General features: G+C 39.9%; 1 protein-coding gene across 1 annotated transcript in view; it reads left to right on the top strand.

The window, feature by feature from the left end:
* The first annotated feature begins 1549 nt into the window (after positions 1-1549).
* The window catches only part of C7 (complement C7), a 62446-nt gene continuing 41644 nt past the window's right edge, over positions 1550-22351 (top strand). Inside the window, exons 1-6 of the mRNA XM_042261487.2 lie at positions 1550-1757; positions 6149-6204; positions 8497-8572; positions 12033-12174; positions 15459-15606; positions 16638-16776. Coding sequence (XP_042117421.2) covers positions 1752-1757; positions 6149-6204; positions 8497-8572; positions 12033-12174; positions 15459-15606; positions 16638-16776 — 567 coding nt within the window. The 5' untranslated portion in view covers positions 1550-1751. The remainder of the gene's footprint in view (positions 1758-6148; positions 6205-8496; positions 8573-12032; positions 12175-15458; positions 15607-16637; positions 16777-22351) is intronic.

Consider the following 22351-nt stretch of genomic DNA (forward strand, 5'->3'; position numbering starts at 1 on the left):
CACCTAACATTATGGTTGGACTGATCAATCACTTGGCTTAGGAAGGCAGATTCACCTATCACCAAGCTAAAGAGATGGGAGGAATATTTATCCCTTCAATGAGACAATGCACTTTTCCTTCCCAGAATTCCACCCTCTGTGTAGCTGCTAAGTGTTTTCACATGGTTCTGTTAGGTCTGTCTGCTCTTCTGAATCCCAACTCAAAGGTGTAACATTTCCTTTTTCTTCTCTTCTGCCTCAGATGCTGCCAGAGCCTAAGTATATTTACAGCTCCCTCAGGGACCATGACAAAGGGAGTGGTGAGTTCCACATCACTGCTGAGATTGTGCAGACACATTTTACAAGTCTTCTTCTTCTTTAAAAAGGTGAGTCAGGGCTGGAGAGATGGCTCGGCAATAAAGAGCATTGGCTGCTCTTGAAGAGGACCTGGATTCAGTTTCCAGCACCCACATGGTGACTCACAGCCATCCATAACTCCAGTTCAAGGGAACCCAATGCCCTCTTCTGACCTTTGAGGGTACCAGACATGCACATGGTACCCATACATACATGCCTGCAAACACTCATGCACGTGAAATAAAAATAACCATTAAAAATAAAAAACAAACAAACAAACTGAAAACTGACCATCAGGATGGCTCAGTGGGTGAAGGGGCTTGCTACCAAGCCTGAAAATCTGAGTTCGAATCTCAGATCCCACAAGGTGGAAGAAGAGAATAGACTCCTTATCCTTGGATTTCCAAGCACAAACGGTGACCCCCAAATACTTCCTGTGATTAATTCGTGGAAGCTAAAGACAAACGGATGTATGTGTGGCACTGTTATGCTCTATTTTGTTTCCAGAAAAATTCCATGCTAGAACATTCCATTTGTTTTTGGCAGACAGAACTATATCCAGATCTATTATGGTTTAAATTCATCACCCCAAATTCCTGTATTGAAAATTTAGTATCCATCATCCACTAGTAATATTTTGAGGTAAGCCCTCTAAAGATTAGATGAGGTTGTGAGAATGAGGCTCCTATTTTTAGCATTACTGGTTTTGTATGACATGGAAGAGAGACTTGTGCTTCCACATTTACTATGTTTCACCATGTGATAACCTCGTTTGTGTCATGATACATAAAGACAAGCTCTTACCAGATGTTAAATGGATTCCAGCACCGGGCTCTTGGCCTTCCTAGTTTTCAGAACTATGAGCCAAATACTTCTATATTTTAAAGGTCCGAGTCCCAAGTGTTTTGCTACAAAAACAGAAAATGGACAAAGAACTCTTCTTACACAAAGCAATCTCAAAGCCTGCTTTATAACACCCTTTAAGAGAATCGTGAAAACATGTGCTCAGTTTAGTAGATTAAAAAAGTAAAGAGGTTTAGCCCTTGTTTTACAGGGTCTCCTTTGCTTGGAAATCACTTCAATGCTGAACTGAGGACATTTACTGTCTTCCCCGATTAGCAGATACATTTCCCAGAAACGTATCTGTAACTCCCAAACAGTCCCAGCTGGCTGCAGCAAGGGTCTTTATAACTGACAAAATGCATCTGGCTTCAAGGCACAGATCAAGTACAGAGGCAGGCTCTTTATGTCCCTGGAGAATCTAGTTGGGGTAGGAGCTGAATCTCAGTGCAGCTGACTCTATAAATGAGTGGAAAAATAATCCAGAGCGGGAGAGGCTGTGGGGGAGACGAAAGCTCATCTGTCCTTACAGATGAAATTTTCTTGTTCTCGTCTGTCCTGAATGTTTCCCCAGCATGAAGGTAAGATAATTTCTGACTTACTTACTTAAAGGCATCTCAAAGGGGAAGGTCATACTTAACTGAAAGAAATCAGATGAAGCGAAGGATAGTGAGAAGGTCTGGGGGTGACTTTAAAAAACATCCTTATCTAAATAGATTTTAATAGTTCAGCCAAAGTGAATCAGTCAGAAAGAGCTGGGGAAAAAGAATTGAAGGCAGTGTGTGTGGAAGTCTCGAGAAAGCAATAAAGGAACACAATAGGATCATTGTCACTTCTAAGGCTGTTTTCTCCAGTCTGATTGTTTGTTTAATTTTAGGCCATGTAGTGAGGTCTTGATTGGATGATATAAGAGCTTTTTTATAGAAAACTGACTTTGTAGCCTTGGAAAACTAGAATTCAAAATCTCGAATGAAAAAGGACTGCGTGGGTAGACAATGTAAGTACATGGAGTGAAGCGATGAGTTTAATCATACACACATGTTGGACCAACATAAAACAATCAAATATCTTTAAAAAGTTAATATACACAAAAGACCAATGATAGAAATTGTTATTATAGAATGAAATTCTAGGATAGGAATGCAAGTTGAAATTGCTATTATAATTTGTGTGTTCACATGTATGTGTGCATTCCACAGGTATCTTCCTCAATTGCTCTTCTTTCCTTCCTTCTTTTTTTTCTCTTCTTTCTTTCTTCCTTTTTTTTGTGATAAAGTTTCTCATTGAAACTGAAACTCACCAGTATGACTAGACTGGCTGATTAGCAAACCCAGGCATCCTCCTGTCTCTTCCTCCCTAGTGCTGGGATCATAGGCATCTACTGCTGTGCTTGCCTTTTCATGTGATGCTTGTGTGTGTGCGCACAAGCATGCATGAGATGGGGTGGGGAGAGTATCTACAAACACCACGGCCATCAGAATGCCAATCCAGGGGAAGCAAGAAGGGACTATGATTCAACACAACTCAGTAGCTGATGTTCGTTCAAACTTTGAGAGTCTGACACGTTTATTTTCAGACATGTTTAAGCACAGCACAATTTGGAAAAAAGTTTCCTAGTATAACACAACCCTATGTGCTTAAGACATGATTCCACTAAGTATAAGCGACTTCTCCCATAAAGACAGGTCCTATAAATCACCTAAGGAAACAGGCTCAAGGAAAACAGTGCTCATGGTTACAGTCTAGGGGAGAATAGTTATGTAGATTGACTGAGATAAACAGGCTCAAGATAAAGGTCAGAAGGAGCCAGTGTAGCCTGGCCATCCAGATAAGTGCAGAGGTCACTAGGCTATTCATCACATCTATGCCCAGCCTTCTGGGTTATATGTCTGTCATTGAAGAGACAACCCCATGTGAATAACATTCCTGGTTTCCCTAGTACTTATCTGTGAGCACACAGACCCACATGCCTCCTATAGATGCTGGGGACCAAGAACCTACATGCCTCTTATGGATGCTATAGACCAAGGACCCACATGCCTCCTATGGATGCTGGCGAAGAAAGACCTGCATAGCTCCTATGGATGCTGCTGACCAAGGACCTACATGTCTCCTACGGATGCTGGGAATCAAATGCAGATCCTTTTGCTTGCACAGCAGGTGCATTACCAATTGAGTCATCTTCCCAGACCCAATTTTATCATTGCAGATTGGATATTTAAAATAAAAACATTGCATTATCATACTGGAGGAACAATTCTGCCACTCTGTCTGCTGTGAGGTTTCCCCACAGTCACTGTCCTGTCCACTTGTTTTACAAAATCCATGCTCACTAGTGAGGCTGGAGCAGGACCAAGATGTAGATCTTTGGTAACCTTTGAATTAAATAGTTAAACACAAATTACAAAGTTGATATGTTTAAGGCTACAATGCTACAATAGCAAGGAAATTTACAAACTTAGATTTACAGTACAATATTCTGGTATTTATTTTACTGTGCTTTGTAGGTTTATTTAACAACTTAGAACACTTGTTGGTTCAAAAAGGAATATGGTATGCTTGCTAAAGTAATCTAGCTAACCTGTTTTCCCCAGTATTGGGATTAACTGTCAATCAATTTTCTTCCTTTTTTTATGGTGAGACATCTTAATAATTGTTTTATGCTTAAAATGTGTTTCACAGTCATTACTTTATGACATTTTAATGTCGTGATAATAAATACACTTTTTTTCTTTTAATTGGCTGATAGGATGTCAACAAATGAAGCAACCATTTCACTCCAAGATGCATGCAGAATTTCTGCTTGTATTTAAAAGTAGATGTTTACATTCTTAGCATAAACCTGAAAGGCATGCTTGTGTGACATGTTTCCAACAAGGGAGACATGGGAAAGTCTGGAGCTATACAATAGCAGAAGTGATCTCTAAGTCTGGTATTTTAAGGAGGAATGATCTCTGACCTCCTTCTCCATCCATGTCAGCTCAACTTGGGAGAATGGCTCCATAATTCCCCTTGGTTCTCTCAATGTCACTTGAGTAGGTGGTAACTTGGGGCTGAGCTATTGAAGAAGGGTTTAGAGTCAAGGAGCTTTCCTCTTAGCTAGCTACAGGACAGTTATGTATCTTGCCCCCTTGGTCTGAGCTCACCCCAGAATCAGTGAAATCAGAGGATGGCCCATGTCAGGCACAGTGATGTCTCAGATTAGCAAGTCAGCTGGAGCATAGTAGTGGAACCGGGAAAAGCTAGTGTTCATTCATGGATGAAAAAACAAGAAAAAAGAACTGTAGGTCTAGCTGAGTGTCAGAGACCCAGTTCATTCCCTATTTTTCAACATGGCAAACTCTAAACCGATTATTTATAGTCAGCTTGTGCCCAGGACTGTTCTGTTTTCATGTGCATTATTCTCTTTCTAAAGGGCAGGAAGACAAATGGTTCCCATTTTAGGGACTGTCCTGGTTTTCTGTTTAAAATTACTCTGACGAAAGCAGTTCAAGGAAAGGCTCATTTTAGCTCCCAGTGCAAGATGCAGTTCTTTGTAGGGGGACATCAAGGCTGTGGCCTCTGGTCACATGACATCTATGGTCAGAAGGAGTCAGTGAATAAATGCTGGTGCTTAGTTCCCTTTCTCCATTTCTACAGTCTAGCATCCCCTGTGAATCGTCCTCCCGATGTTATGTGTTTTTTTTTTTTTCATACTATTCCACTAGCCTTTCTAGATACTGAGGTCTAGCCATCTTTTCAGTTACAAGGTCCTACTTGTTTTCCTCTGTCCCTTATGCATCTACAAATCGGCACTTTGCAGCATCTCTCTCTCTCTCTCTCTCTCTCTCTCTCTCTCTCTCTCTCTCTCTCTCTCTCTCTTTCACACACACACACACACACACACACACACACACACACGTGCATGCACATGCACATGCACTCATGCACTAAAACCTGCTGGATCCATTTCATGTTCCTCTTGTGTATATGTGTTCAGTGCTGACCACTCGGGATTAGATAACACATAGGTTCATTCCTGTAGAAATTGATTCTCCATCTCTCAGCAGCCATGATTGTCTGTTGCTCTTCATCCAGAGTTAGGGCCTTGGGAGACTCCCTCAGCCATGTTAGCATGTGGATCTTTAGGCAACAATAGTCATGAGATTTCTCAGGTCCAGCTCTCCTGTCTTGTCTAGAACACACTATCTTATAGCAGGTGTTGTACTCCTCTCCAGTCTCTTCAATCTTTCCACCACTTCTTCAAGCATGTTCCGAGAGCCTTAGTGAAGAGGATGCCATAGGTGTATCAGCTGGGGTGAGGGACCCTGCAGTCAGTCCTTGTTCATTCTCCATTTTACTTCCCTGAGTTCAGCATTTTTAGGTAACACCTATAAATGAATTTTATCCTGTAGTATTTATCTTTTTGTGCTTGGCTTATCTTATTTAACACAATACCATCTAAGTTCGCATGTGTTGTTGCAAACAGGAGGTTTTTCTCTTTTAAGGCTCAGTGGTATTCCATGGTGTGTGTTTTCTTCTCTTCGCCTCCCCCTCCCCTGCTATACTGAGGGTCAAGTACAGTCTCATGCAAATTACTTAAGCACTGATGAGCCACACTACTTGTCTCCTCTTAATACCTTTTTCTTAATTCTTTCATCCAATGGTGGACACCCTTACATTTCTTGTTTTAGCTATCATGACTAATACTGCAATAAATATGGGAATGCAGATATCTTTCTTGGCGTACTGATTTCATTACATTGGGATTGCAAAATCATATGGTAGTTCTATTTTTAAGTTGTTTTTTTTTGAAGAACCTTCAAGCTTCTATTTAAAACACAATTTCAAAAAGAAAAGTCATTTATCTTTTTATACAGTTCTTCCACTCATATTCTCCCAATCCAAAAATCCATACTTCAGTGGATGTATTCATTTTTAACTCATTAAGGAAATGAAAGCTAAAGTAATATTGCATTGTTTTCTATCCTAGACAACACACTTACTCATTTTGGTGGGATTTATGGCAGAGTTTCAAATCTTCTCAAGGTAAGAATATTCCAGATTTTGTATGAAAATTTTAAAAATGTAAAAAATAGTAAATTCTTCTGAATGGTTTAACTTTTATGTAGCACATTGGATGTGTTTATGCATCTCATCTTTCCACGTTTTTAGAAAATATAATAACTATACTTTTATTCTTATTTTATTTTTTTCCCTTTAAGGAAGAAACAAGGACAAAAATACCTCATGGTTTTTGGTGCCAGTTCCAGGGTTTTACCTTAATTCAGAGAGCTCAGAGGATTCAGAGCAATATTAGATCTTTAAATTTAGTCCTTGATAAACATTCTCCAGATTTTAAAGGTCAACAGTTTTTTTTTTAAAGAAAATAGTTTTATTGGTTCCTGAAGGCTGGATAAAAGCCAGCACAATTTACCCATCCCCGTGTGTTTATTCATACTGTTGGATTGATGGAAATAGGTCAGTTCACTTGGTGGAACTATTAGAGTCAGGAGCTGTGTAAGACCCAGGGACACAAAAGGATGAGATAGCATGTAGAGTCTACTGGTGACCAAGTTCCTGAGGCTAAGAACCTCCGTGCTCTAAGGGTTCTGTGCAGAGTAATGAGGGAGACCGGGGGGGGGGGGGGAAGGGGAAGGGGAGGCTACAGAGTATCCATCCCGTGCCTCCATCTTTGGGGAAGGCCTCTGTTTCTTCCTGGGGCACAGGTAGGCAAGCAACAATACATTCAGAGGGCCATTTAAGGGTCAAAAGATTCAGACATTTGGCTCACTGGTACCATGTGTAAACAGGTTACCAAGGTTCTTTCAATGCACACTACAGAATGGGATTCATTGTTTTTAGGACCACCTGACAGCTCTAGGATTCAAGAATCACCTGGACGCAAGAAGTCTCCCAGCGCAGTCTTGTGCTATGAGTCCACAAATCCAGAGTCCTGGTTCCATGATCTTTTCCTGAGCCTTCCTTGACCTTTGAGGACTCACCCAGGTGTCTTTCTTCACAGCCAGGGTTTAGCATTATTTGAGAGCAGCTCTACCACCCACATATGCTTGATCAGCGTAGTATTGCTTAAACTCAGTTTTTTACCTGTGTATGTATTTAAGAAGGGACCTGAGTGAATATGGAGGACATTTAAATTGCTGTCACATAGTCTTCGCTAGCATTTTTCTAGTGTTCTTAGAGCTTGTCTCTCAAGTTTCTAGATAGCTTCAAGTCATTTGTTGAGTTTCTTCAAAGGCCCAATACCTTCCTCCCAAATACTTTCATCTACTCTCTTAATTTTGACTACTCCTTTATTTATATTCCCATGATAAATTTTATGTAAACATTGTCTTGGTTAGGGTTACTACTGACGTGATGAAACACCATGACCAAAACAACTTGGAGAGGAAAGAGTTTATTCAGCTTATGTTTCCACGTCACAGTTTATCGAAGGAAGTCAAGACAGGAACTCAAGCAGGGCAGGAATCTGGAGGCAGAAGCTGATGCAGAGGGCATAAGAGTGCTGCTTACTGGCTTGCTCATCATGGCTTGTTCAGCCTGCTTCCTTATAGAACCTAGGGTTACAAGACCAGGAATGGCACCACCCACAATGGGCTGGGCTCTCCTTCTCCCATCAATCACTAACTAAGAAAATGCTCTCCAGGTTGGCCTACAGCCTCATCCATTTATGGAAGCATTTTTTCAATTAAGGCTCCCTCCTCTCTGATGACTCTAGCTTGTGTCAAGTTTACATAAAAAATAGCCAGGATAAACATTGTTATGAAATTTATCATATTAGGTACAGTATATGATGATTAGAAATTTCTGTGTTCCTATCCTTACAGCCTTCTATGTTAGCAGTACTTTGTACAAAATAGATATTTAAGAAAAATTAATCTATAGTAAAAAGAGGTGACCCTCTTCCCATTTTCATATACTTTTAGGATACTTTTAATACCTCTTAAAATTTTTGGAAGTATTTCCTCTTTTTAACCAACATATAATAATTACATAAAATGTGCTTTACGGTGACATTTTCATATATACATTCCTCATCTTAAAGCACATTTTTGTTGTTTTCTGTTTTTTGAGACAGGATCTCATGTAGCTCAGGCTGTCCTCAAACTCATTGTACAGCTGAGCATGACCTTGAACTTCTGATCCTCCTGTCTCTACCTTCCTCCTCCCATAATGGGGAGGGAAGGCTAGATGACAGGTGATCACGACCGTCTCAAGGAGAGGTGCCTTTGATGACTTTTGACTGTTCTTGTCTATTCTTTGTAATTTCTTGCTTCTCTTCCCACCTGATTTATGATCGACAATCTGGTGCCATGACAGAGCTTCTTCTCCAGTCCACTGCCAGTGGGACTCCTTTGGCCCTTGGTCAGAATGTGATGGCTGTACCAGGACACAGGTAGGCTCCGACAGAACTTTTGACTTGGTTATTGTTACTTGAAGGTATAGCCACAACAGAATCAACTTTTGAATGTTCATCAATTAGTGATAATGTATTTTGAAACTTATTTTTGTGGAATTTTCCAGGAAGAAATGAGAACTTGTTTACAATACTGTTATGCTGTGATGTCTATATTTTTCTTGACTTTTTATTTTTAAACACAGGCTGAAAGTTCAGGGTAACTCAGTAATTCTTTATTAACCAGACAAGAATCACATAGAAGAAAGTTCAAAATCTGTGTTTTGTTCACAAGTTTTAACTTTTCCTCCCATTTCAACCAGCAAACAGTGAAGAAGCTGATGCTTCATTTTACTTCACAGATAGAGACTGACTGAATAAATCAAGCATCTGCAATGTTTTATATTTATTTCCTAAGTAATAATATAAAATAAAATGGTTGACTTGACCCTTGACAATACTTCTAAAAATGTGTTTTTCTTTATAAAACATTCATTGATGAGAATACAGAAATGTGTAATGAAAGAAAACAGCACTCATAATTTTGTTGTCTAGAAGAAACAAATCTACCACCGTTTTGCTATTTAGTCTTTCAGCACACTTTCTCTCTGTGTGCTTATGGTCTTTATTTTATTTTAACACTCATTATTATTTTCTGAGAATTTCATTCATGAGTAATGTATTTTCAATACTGTGTATAGTTTTTAAATATCATTATCATCATTCTTTAAAGTAATTTTTTATTGAAAATATATTCTTCTACCATACAATCCATCCCTACCGTAGTTCCCCCCCCATCACTCCTCCCAGCTCCCTTCCACCTTACTCCCTCAGACGCCCTCTCCCTCCATTTCCCTTCAGAGAAGAGCAGGCCTTCAAGAGCCAACAACCAAACACGACAAAAATAAGACACAGTGGTGGACAAGGCAACCCAATAGGAGGAAATGAGTCTCAAGAGCAGGCAAAAGAGTCAGAGATACATCTGCTCCCACTGTTAGGAGTCTCACAAAAACACCAAGCTCACAGCCACAACATATGCAGAGGATAACAGAACTATCACTTCTTGGTCTTTTGTCTAAGATTGTGCACAAATAACAAAACCCTATCACAGAAGATGATTTTTGTCTTGAAGCATCTTCGACATCATTTTCTCCATCTATTTCCTTTGATGCACTTATGATCAACCCAACTTCTTGGGACTGCTAGGCGAGCACTCTGGCATTGAGCCTTCTCCAAGCCATCATTTTTTTTTTTGAAACAAAGCCTTACTCAGTAGCCCAGGCTGGAACTCATGGCAAAATCCTCCTGCTTCAGCTTCCAAAGTGCTGAGTTTATTGACATAAACCATGCCATTTGGTCATCATTTTTTAAAAATGAAACATTCTTTTATTATTTATATGAGTGCTATTTTCAAAACAAGTTACACAAATGAAAAATTTGACATCTAGCAAACATAATAGAAGATGGCTGCTTCCAGAGGGGGGAAAACACATGAATAACAAGGCCAAATTAAAAGAAACAGCGAGCACACAAATCATTTTTATAATTTAAAACCCCCCAAAATGACTTCTAAGTAGAAAGACAGATGAGTGTGTTTGTCATATAAGTATTTTTTCTTTGATGAAGGTCATTGTGCAATGGATATATCCCAGTTGATGAAACGCAATTTTTATTCAGAAAGAGACAGGTGAAAATGAAAAAGGACCAGAGGATTAGAATCAGAGAGGTGAAAATGAGTCTGTGGAGAATGGGCAGCCTTTAGGGTCCGGCTGCCAACATGAAGAAGGGTAAAGATTCTGGCGCAAAGTACACCATCTGTATTCAGAACCCAGAAAAGGGCACACTGATAAGCTACATATGTGGCAAGTCTTTGTCAGTTAAAAAGAGAGACTAAAAGCATATCCAGAAACTTTACTGGTCCTATTTCTTACAGCTCTGCTGTTAACCGCAATGCAAGGTGCCAATGCCAGGCTGAGACTCATGAAAGCTCACTCAGAGTCCAAATTACACAGTGTGACCACTTGTCCCACGTGGTACCCATTTCCAACCCAATGCAAGACGGAGGAGTACATTTAAAATTGGTTTGTGTGCTTAATCTTCCCAGCTGATTGTCACTCAAGGTTTGATTCCTCTCAAAATGAGATGGGCTTCTTTTTATTAATAGAGAAGGGTTATTTTTGTTAGGGTTAATATTGCTGTGAAACACCATAATTAAAATCAGCTTAGGGAGGACAGAGTTTATTACATTCACAGTTCCATATAATAATTCATCATCAAAAGCAGTGAGGGCAGGAACGCAAGCAGGGCAGGAACCTAGAGGCTGGAGCTGATGCAGAGGCCATGGAAGAATGCTTCTTGTTGACCTGCTCCGCCTGCTTTCTTATAGAACCCAGGACCACAAGCACAGGGATGGCTCCACCTACAATTGCCTGGGACCCCCTCCATCAATAACTAATTAAGAAAACGCCCCACAGCTGGAAATTATGGAGACATTTTTCTCAACTGAGGCTCCCTCCCTTCGGATAACTCTAGCTTGTGCAAGCTGACATCAAACTAGAGAGCACAAGGCACAAGTGTAGGAGACCAGGAGCAGAGAGGAAAGGTGGTTCAGATCTTCAGTGTGTTTAAGCATTAGAAACAGGGCTCCCTATTTGATGTGGACCAAGTGCATTTTAGGACTACTTATGAATTTCCCACTCAGCACAGTAACTTCTTCCATTTTCTTCTTTTCTAAAAGAGGCCCCATTTTGATGCATTTCCCTATCAGAGCTCAACTCTCCATCAGCTAGTAAAATCCCATTGTTAACATCCCTTAACATTTGAATTGCTCATACTTATTTTGTACATGTGGCCTTCATATCAGTACATGTCTTTCGGGGTTCTTTTTCCATTCTTGTCTTATTTTTTTTTTTTCCTGGAAGGCCCAGCTCCAGTCAGTCACCTACGACACTTATTAAGGTTTTATCCTGCCACCCTCCAGACATGGTTTCACAAAGATCCTCCTGCCTCTGCCTATGGTTTAAACGTGTGCACCACCACTGTTCTGCTAACTTTATTTCATCTTCACTCTTCTCCCTGTAACTTTCTCTGCCCTTTCCTCTAACAAAATGCATTTCATTAGCCTTAAACATTTAGTGCTTAACTCTCAGAATATAGCTCTGGCCAAAATTTTGATCGTACTGTTTTGTAATGTATTTACTCTTTCAAGTCACTTTTCAAAAGAATCATCAGGACTTTCCCCCCCCTCACTCAACAGTGAAAGTAAATACATGTTTGAAGCTCCGTGTAAATAGCAATCTAACTGTCATTGAACCTGCAGGCTCATTGATTTTGTGTATTCTACTCCTGTACCACACCAGAACATGTTCCTAGACAGTATTTCTCAAGTTGAATTAATTCTTAGATTTTATTACTCAAGGAAATGGGATAACTAACTTACAAACTTCTGCTTTGTTTCCAGACCCGATGGCGATCAGTTGCTGTTTATGGGCAGTATGGAGGCCACCCATGTGTGGGAAGTGCTTTTGAAACACAATCCTGCAACCCTGATCTAGGCTGTCCAGTTGAAGAGGGCTGCGGAGAACGTTTTAGGTGTTTCTCTGGTAAGTTGTCTTCTCTGGGCTCAGCATGCCGACTGTAGTTCAAGTGTTGTTTGTTAACTTGCTCCATACATATTTGTTTGAATTTATATTGGCCTCCAAATGAATTTTCTCCAAGTATAAGAAAGATTTTTGTTAGTATAGTAATTGCATTATCAGATAAATCACACACTTAGATATTATCAATCCAGAAGTAAGAGAGACATCTGGTTATAAAGGAATGGGCATTCTTTGGTGTGTTGATAGAATTATAGCTATCAACAGCCTCAACTAATTTCTTCTTTCCTTTCCTTTTTCTTTTTTTTGCGGGGGTGGGGGAGTGGGAGGTGGGGAATGGGGTGGGGACATGGTATTTTGTAGATGAGCCTGACATTCAACTCCCTATGTAGCAGAGAACGGTTTTGAACTTCTGATGGTCCACCTCCCCAGTGCTGAGGTTACAGGTGTGAACCACTACACTCAACAAAAACCAATGTATTGAAGTTTTTTGTTTTTGTTTTTGTTTTTTTCCTGAGACAGGGTTTCTCTATGTAGTCCTGATTATTCTGGAACTTACTCTGTATGCTAGGCTGTCCTTGAACTGAGGGATCCTCCTGTCTCTGCCTCCGATGTGCTGGGCTTAAGAGTGTGTGCCACCACGCTGCAACATATTGGAGTTTTGTGGACAGATTAGTAGCTAGAGAATCAGCGTGTTAGATTTTTCTTTTACTATTATTTAAAAAAATTTTTGTGCAATATACTTAGATTATATTCTTTCCCCTCCCCCAAGTCCTTTCAGATCATCCCCCACTTCCCCTTCCACCCAATTTCATGTTCTTTCTCACTCTGTCAAAAAAAATAAAAAATAAAAAATAAGAAAAAATAACCTAAAAAAGATAAAGCCCACAAAACCATAACAACAGAAAGCACTCAGGAAATCATGGAGTCCTTTTTGTATTGGCCAGCTACCCCTGAAAATGAGGCCTGTCCTGGAGTGTGGTTGATCTACCCAGCACCACTCCACTGGAGAAAGATGGTTTTTCCTTTGCAAGTGGGTATAAGTTGTAAATAGCTTCTTGGTAGGAGTGGAACCCTGTGTCCACTTTCCCTTCTCAGTGTTGGGACCCTGTTTGACCTGAACTTATGCAGGTCTTGTGCATGTTGTCATATGTACATATGTGCAGTTTTCTACCTGAAAAATGATATTTGCTTGGGATCATTTATCATATCTAACTCCTATAATCTTTTCACTTAGTCTTCGGCATAGATCCCTGGGCATTGAGGAGAGGGCTTTGATAAAGATAGTTCATTTAGGACTGAGAGCATCAAGGGCTATAGTTGCTCTTAAATAACACTTGTAAAGCTCCTGTTTTATTTTGAAAACTCAAATCAGGTGATAGCTGCTTTGGGAAGCCTTTGCTAATCCCTCAGGAGAGAGAATTAACCAACAAATCACTTCTCTGCGCTCACTGTCTATCTTACACTCTCCGTAATCCAAATTGGTGACCTGTATATATCTCTGAAGTTTTGTAGACATAAGCTCTATTTTGTTTATTTTCTCATGAGGAATGCCTGGAACATAACAGACTCTCAACAGATGTTTGCTGTGTTGCCTTGAGTGATTCATAGAACGAGCTATATGCTGTACTGTAAAAATTTCTGTGCACAAAGCATCCTTTGAAGAAATAGACGAAGAATGACCTTCATAGTCTGCGGGATAAGGATAGTTTTCAAAAAGGGATAATGTTTAATTTGATATTTAAAAGGCACATCAGAGAGAGGATTAGAGAATATGCTTCTAGACAAAGAGAATGATGTGTTAGGTCACTGATATGACAGATGACTTGGACCTGCATTCATGCAAATGGTCCAATATGCAGAAGGCATAGGAAGACTGGTAAGGAAAAGGCTGTGTAGCATGAGAGTCTTATTAATAAAATCAAACCCGGGGCCAGTTATTGGGATGAAATGCTGGATGGTCAGAGAGACAGAATAAGCCACAGCTAACCTCACCTGGCCAACTTCTCAGCTGGTCTTCTTTCCTCAGACTAGAAGCCTCTGTGTCCTCATATCCCAATGGCTCTCAGCTGAACTGTGCTGCTAGAAGCCTGAAAGCTTAACCAGCCAAATGCTTAACCAGCCAAATGCTGCTTGCTTCTGGTCGTCAAGCCTTATATATCTTTCCTTTCTACCATCACTCCCTGGGATTAAAGGCTCGATTTCTGGGATTAAAGGCGTGTGTCACCATGCCTGGCTGTTTCCAATGTGGCCTTGAACTCACAGAGATCCAGAGGGATTTCTACCTCTGAAATGCTAGGATTAAAGGTGTGAGTGCCACCATTTTCTAGCCTTTGTATCTAGTGGCTGTTCTGTCTCTGACCCCAGATAAGTTTATTAGGGTGCACAATATTTTGAGGGAACACAATACCTCCACAAGGCTGGGATGATGCTGGGGAGAAAGACACAGCCAAGGTCATCTGATACTTACTGATGCTTTCCCAGTATTCTGAGTTTTCACCACAATGATGTTGCTGACTTATACTGGTTCCTGTTTTCATAGGCTTTACTAGCAGATTATACAGCATACGAAAAGTCTGGCAATGATCATACCATACCTACATATTTGTTTCTCAACACCAGCAAGTCTTCTGCAGAGTATATGCTGAAAAATGCTGAATTTCAACCATTTGATCTAGTTTCTTTTTTTAATTTATTCATTTTTATTTTATTTGCATTGGTGTTTTGCTATGGGTATGCCATCCCCTGGAACTGGAGTTGCAACTGGAGTTGTGAGCTGCCATGTGGGTGTTGGGAATTGAACTCGGATCCTCTGGAGAAACAGTCAGTGCTCTTAACTGCTGAGCCATCTCTCCAGCCCCTTGATCTATTTTCTTTGCTCTAAAAAAACCTTAATCACCAAGAAAAGAACAAGTCTGACATCTAGGTTAACAACTACAGAAACAAAATAAAAAGGTCAAGGAGTAGGACATCAATCTGTTTTTACCAGTAAATAGCATTGTGTGGAACTTGGAGGATGTAGACAAAAACGCTCGGTGATTATGGGTTTGACTCTGGACTTTTGAGTTCAGGTCTATTTTCAATTTGCACCTAGAGAAGGTAAAAATCAGTTCTGTGTGTTTCAAAAATGGAGATCAGAACCATCACTCGTTCTTTTCTAGACAATCTGCAGGTTTGTCTGGGACCCACACTAGTCTATCAGTGCAGTGCTGGAGTGGTCCCAGCCACTGTCTTTCCCTCCTCCTCCTCCTCCTCCTTCCGTATTTTATGAGAACTTCTTTCCTGTACAGGTCAGTGCATCAGCAAATCCTTGGTTTGCAATGGGGATTCTGACTGTGAGGAAGATGGTGCTGATGAAGACAGATGTGAGGATGCAGACAGCAGACCTTCCTGTGACATTGATAAACCGCCTCCCAACATAGAACTTACTGGTAATGGGTAAGGTGCCGAGAGCCTTCCTGGAACACCAATAGGTTGCAGTTTTTACTTTTGTTCTGTTTTATGGCTTGGTGAGTCTAACAATAAGTTACCCAACAGCTCAGACATCTTTGCCAAATCCCGCTCCAATTAAAAAAATTCATAGCCGAATACCTATAGATTCATGTAGTAAGATATAGAGTCCGCTCTTGTTCCAGATACACCAGGATGTAGTGCTGAAAGTCTTAGGTCAAGGGAAACCCCTCTTCTCCAGGGAAATCTGGACAGTTGGTCACTCTAGGAGGAGGAAAAGAAGAAGAAGGAGAGAGAAACAGAGATGGGGGGAAAAGGAGGAGGAGGAAGAGGAGGAGGAGGAGGAGGAGGAGGAGGAGGAGAGAAAAACAAAGAAATAGAGAGTAAGAAAGAGGAAGAAGAGGAGGAGGAGGAAGGAAGAGAGAAGAGAGAAGAGAGAGGGACAATAGTTGAAATGAAAGGGAAGCTTTCTTTTAAAAAATTAGGATTAAGTCAATTCTAGGCTTCTATTTTCTAAAATAATCTTAGAAAAATAAATGTGAACTTCCCTACAACGGCTTCAAGGTTATTAACAGAAAAACAGGGCAGAGTTACTTTAAGGAATACTCGTCAGCATGCTAAGAGAATCAGCTGGGAACTCCGGGTGGAAAGCAATCGCTGCTCCCCAGTAACCTTAATTGTATTGGCTTTATCTATAGAATCAATTCTGAAGCAGCTGTTGCCATAGATACAACAGGCCCGCGCTTCCCAAATATGTTCTCAGGCTGACAGGATGTTGGATTTCCTTTACTGCTGGTGTTAGCTCTCCCGCCATCAGGAGGAGCTGGCTAATGCACGGCGGGCATTAGGGTGTTGCTTCTGTTTGTACAGCTTCTCAGGTGTGACACTGTAGAGGATTTTAGTGACTGATTTCTAGAAGGCTTTGCTCATTCCACCCCCACCCCCAACAAGTACTAGTTCTGGTTTTTAATTGCCACCCCTCTCACCCCACCCTCGTCTCCTTTCTCTTCTCCTCACAGTTACAACGTGCTCACTGACCAGTTTAGGAACAGAGTCATCAACACCAAAAGTTTTGGTGGTCAATGCCGGAAAGTGTTCAGTGGGGATGGAAAAGATTTCTACAGACTGAGTGGAAATATCCTGTCTTACACATTTAAGGTACTTAATTATACCAATTTAGTGAATTGTAATCCATGACTTGTCAACAATCATTGTTTATATGCATCAAGATTTCAGTACTTGTTAGGAATTTGCTTATGGCCTAATATGTAGTCAGTTTTTTTTAAATTGTCTTAAAATTTTATATATACATACATACCCATAGATATAACATATGTGATAGATATTATATGTTATATATAGCATTTTGATATCATTCCCTTCTCTCTAATGCCTCCCCATTGTTGTTACTTTTGCTTTCTAACTCCATGTACTGTTTGTTAGAAAAAAACAAAACCCAAACCACTGAGTCCACTTACTGCCGTCTGTGTGTGCATGGGCGAGCAACCATCTAATGGAACGTGGACAGTGTCTCAGGTTCCACATCCCCGGAGTAAATCATCTTTACCTCCCCTAGCAGTCATCAGTTGCCAATAGCTCCCCAGCAAGGGGTGAGACTTCCTTAGCCCCTCCATCATTCATACTGGGATGTTGGCTGCTGGATCTTGTGCAGGCCTTGTGCATTCAGTCCTAGCTGCTGGGAGTTCATTGGTCAATTTTCATCAACCTTTTATGTATGCTTCAAGAGCGTTCCTGTTTTTGAAGTCTAGGAGGCAAGTCAATAATACTTTTAACATGTCCTTTAAGCTGATGGTTCATGTGAGCTCAGGACCTTTTATCATCTGCACTGTATGAGTGCTAACATTCAAGGTTCTGGCTGTGACTGGTTACAATGATTTCCTTACTCTGTCATAGTGGTAGTTCATTAAAAATACTTTGTTTTAAAATTGTGAAACAACTTATATTTACAAAGGAGTCTGGTAACATCTGTTTGCAATTGGAAGAAAACCAATGAAGCAAATGCCTGTATTTCTATTATCCACATGTTGAAGTGGAGCATATCCAGTGGCTGGTATATACTCATCCTTGATAACATTCCTCTCACCGCCAGGAAGCCACTGTCATATATTTTGTACTAATACTTTCCCTGTTTTGCTCTGAATGTTTATCACATATGTATCTGCATGCATCTATGTGTCTCTAAATAACTGCCTGTGACTTAGTTTTGCCTGCTTTTGTCATTTACAGACACAGAGTAATATTATTTTATGAGTTATTTTCTGTTGCTAAAACATGTTTTTGAGATTCATTCATGTTAATGAAGGCAGAGTTTTTATTCCTGTCCCCATTTCTTTTCTCATGAAAATGCTTTCAACATCCCTGTGCACCAACCTTACATAAATTCTTTGGGTTGTAAACCTACCATTCAAGTCACCATTTTGTAAGATCGGCACAATGAAACTTTACTACGATTCCAAAGTGGCTGCATCGGTGTGGACAAGTAGTCACGGCTCCATGCTGGTCCTGCCTGACTACTCGTCTTTGCTTTTGATGCTGTGTTCATCCTGTTTCTTGGTACCAACACCAAATCTGCTCATACAAAATACTTAAGGATTTTGGAGATTTTCCCGAGGATCGAGGTGGAAGAAGAGCGTTTTCCAGTACAGCACCCTGAACACACTCCACCCATTCCCATTCATATCCTGACCCTCAAAACTCTCTTCCCAGCCTCACCAAAGTGGGGTTTCTCATCTCATTCTGTTTTAACCTCTCTGTTGGATTCATCTTCCAGAAGCTACCTTTTTACTCTTTTTCTGTCCTTCATCTCAGAATTCCCTGCATTTCTGGTTGAGTTACTCCTACATTTAACTTGCAATTTTTTAAACAAAATGACTTCTGTGGAGGCAGAAGGACCTCTGCCCACTCAGATTAGCTCTCTATAGAAGCAGCTTTGACAATGAATACTAAGCATTAACCTCCAGTTTATAGTAGAATGAGTTAGTTACAGTGACTACTTATTAAATCCTGAAACTAAAGGAGTCTCAGGGATGGGGAGGGCGGCAAGGAAAAGAGGAATAAAAGTGAATAATAATAGAGGAGATGAATATGGCAAAAGCGCATCGTATTCGTGTATGGAAATGCCATCATAAAACCTCTACCCTTTGTGCAGTTCCAATATGCTAAAAAAAAAAAAAAAAGGTTATTGAGCCAAGTAAGTGTGACATAAAACTGACTTGAGAAACAACTATAGCTACCAAGTTTTGAGTACCTACTCTGTATTTGCTCTGTTTTAAGCCACAGAGATAGATTTGATCCTTGCATTATTCTTGGAAGGTAACAGTTTGCTATTTTGTCATGTATAAATTGAGGCTCGGGGGACTCTGGCTTATTCCACATTCCCACATTAAAACAGTATAACCTAGATTGAGAGAATCAGATTCTGCAGCCCCTTATTTTCCTATTACATTTTGTTTTCCTCATTTCTTGCATTCGATTTCTTTTTTCAATTCAGAATTCTATATAATAAATAACATGTGCTATAATTTGACCTCTGGCTAGGAGGGAGAACGTGAGATATGTGCATGTAGATGCTAATAATTATTGTTCAATTACTGTTCCTGGAAGGATATGTTACTAATTCTTTCATAATTATAAGGGAGAGAAATCGCATATAAATTTTCAAAAGGGTCAAATTTAGAACATTACAAGAGAAGAGGAAATAATGAGGGAGAATATTTCCGAGTTAGTTGGAAGAGAGACATGCTAGAAGCCTGTGGCCTCTGAAGAGAATGATTTAACAACAGCATGATCCTGACATTCATTTTCCTCAGCAGGGCTTGGTTTGGGGTTTGACGTCTGAAATGCCTTTCCTGTCACTGAGAGTGAAGGTGTTTGTCAGAAGTAGAGGGAAATTATAGCCTGTTACTGAGCACAGAATAGTAATGATTTGCAAATCCAGCCTGAGCGAAGTGAGGTGGAAGCAACAGGCAGTGAGCCAGTCATCTGAGTGCTAAATGCAGACATGGGGGTAGGGGTAGCAAGGGCTCCCCCCAGAGTTCCCAGTGACCCGGGGCTCACTGTGTGATCAGCTCTCCACAGGGTAGAGGGTGGCTTTGACTTATTTGGGACATCAATATTAGTAAGCATAAACATGTATGATCTCTTAAAATCTGCATGTTGGTTATTAGCAATTCAGGCTTTTAGGGAAAACCCGGTTTCCTCCTGACTAAGCCACTGACCTTGTCATACACATTCTCTGCTTATTCTTACTTCTCACACACAAAAGGCTACTGAAAACCAATTACTCATTAGGGCTCCTGAGTTGCTTGAGAAGGTGACACTCGGCTTCCTTCATTCTCAGCATGTGGCATGTTGTAGATGGAATGAATTATAGATCATGCTTGAAACGGGTCATTGAATCTCCTGATTTTGGTTATGAATGTATTTCATATTTCATCACGTTGTTTGAAAAGAGACCTTGCATGCATACAAAGGAATAATGAAAAAGTCAACTCTAATGTTAAATTACTGCTTCCTTTATTGATGTGAGGAGGATAGTTAAGACTGCTTCATCTACCTTCTAATCAGGAGTAATTTGGACAGTGAGAAAAGTAGTTCTCATATGAGAACCTTCATATTCTAGGCACTGTTCTAATATTTTCACATGGATTTTTATGCATATGGATTTTTTTCCTTATAAAGGTTGACTGTTGAGCTGAACAGTGGTGGCACACAACTTTAATTCCAGCACTTGGCAGGCAGAGGCAGGTGGATCTTTGTGAGTTCGAGGCCAGCCTGGTCTAAGACAGCCAGAGCTACACAGAAACATCCAGTCTCAACAAAACCAAAACCAAAATTAAACCAAACAAAAACAACAACAAAAAACCCAGTTGATTGTACTTAATCTAAAAATCTCAATTAAACTTCTGGATTATTGACATGAAGTAGAAAATTCCACATCTTGAAACTATGTTCCATGCACAAAATATTAAAAATATTATTTAAGATTAACTTTAGGCTATGTGTACAAGGCATATATGAAGCAAAAATATATTTTGTGTCAGACACGTCTCCTTCTCAACATATCTCATTACATGTGCAAATATACTAAGATAAAATATCTGAGACCCAATTTGCTCCAGTCCCAAACATTATGAGTATATGCCTGGCTCTAATAGTGCATTGACATGATATATATGTATATATCCCTATCCATGTATTTATATGCATAGCTGTTTATACCATAAATATTTATACTATACTTTCGTAATAGGTTTAGTTATAATGGGAATGATAGAAGAAGGAGGAGGAGAGAGGGAAAAAGTGACAAAATAGTTGCATCTCAAAATAGAAAGTCTTAATAACTAAAAGGAGTTAAAACCGGCTGGACCAAAGAATGAAGGTTAGGAAAGATCAGGAAATGGAGAGAAGAGAGAGTTTCTGATAGAGATGAAGTGGTTTCTGGTATGGTCAGAGAAAGATACAATGTACTGAGGAGACAAGAAGAGGTTTTCAGAGAGGAGACACTGGCAGGGAAAGAACTATGAAGGCTAAGCTGAAATTCGAAGACAGTTTAAAAAAAAGTGAAAAGTACTGGTATCGAGAGAGAATAAGTTGAAGAACAGGTTTCTGTGATGTTGAATGATGGGTGTGTAAATAATAAGTTGAGTCAAAATACCTTAGGTTGTTAGGGTGTTGGATGTTTAAATTAGTGATTGGGAGAACCTGTTATTTGAAAATTAATAAGATCACACTATCTTGAAAAAGGTCATTCCTGCGGCCTTGTGTAGGGGGCACAGGAGTGAGGAGAGGCTGTGGCAAGGCAGCCCAGAGGATTATTTGCATAATCAGGAATCAGAGATTTGAATTGTAGATTTGAAGGTGGGGGAAAAGAAGCAAAAAAGTTGGCATTAGATTCTTGTCTCTCAAAAGAAATACAAATAAAAACAACCGAAGTATTGGTTATCTGAAACCAAACGGCACGGAGACATTGTAGTGATTGTAGAAACCTTCATAGTTATTTTATTATTTTTTGTGTATATATGTGTGTAGTTGTGCACAGTGAAAACAATATTCTAATAGAATTAAATACAAGAAAACCCACCTTTTCTTGATTTCTGTGTTTAGTATGTACATATGAAACAGTTTCATTATGATACTTTCCTTCTTTATTTATTTTTCTTTCTTTGAGATAGTCTCACTCTGTAACTCAAGCTGGCCTGGAACTCACAAATTAACCCAACCTCAACTGTGTCATAATTCTCCTGCCTCAGCCTTTGAAGTGATGAGATTACTCCTGTGAGCTGCAATGCTTGTATCATATTTTCACACACACCTGTCATCCTGTTTTACTCATATTCACTTTCATTATGTTTTGTGTCCCCTTCTCTTCTTCTACTGATGTCCTCTCTTCCACCAAATAGTCTCCTGCTTGTCTGTCTGTCTGCCTATTTGTCTCTATCTCTATCTCCCTGTCATCCATCCATCCATCCATCCATCCATCCATCCATCCATCCATCCATCCATCCAGCTATCTCTCCTATCTACCATCTTTAACTGTAGACTCCCCATATGAGAGAAAACACACGGCAGTTGACTTTCTGAGTTTGGGTTATTTCACTAACGATGATGTTGACTTCCATCAGTTTTTCTGCAAGTGACACAGTTCCATTGTTTTATTGAAGAATACTATTTATGGTATGCACAGTCCATATTTTCTTTAAGTTTTAGCAAT

The sequence above is a fragment of the Peromyscus maniculatus genome, chromosome 15 (assembly GCF_049852395.1).
Source record: "Peromyscus maniculatus bairdii isolate BWxNUB_F1_BW_parent chromosome 15, HU_Pman_BW_mat_3.1, whole genome shotgun sequence".
In the NCBI taxonomy this organism is placed as follows: Eukaryota; Metazoa; Chordata; class Mammalia; order Rodentia; family Cricetidae; genus Peromyscus; species Peromyscus maniculatus.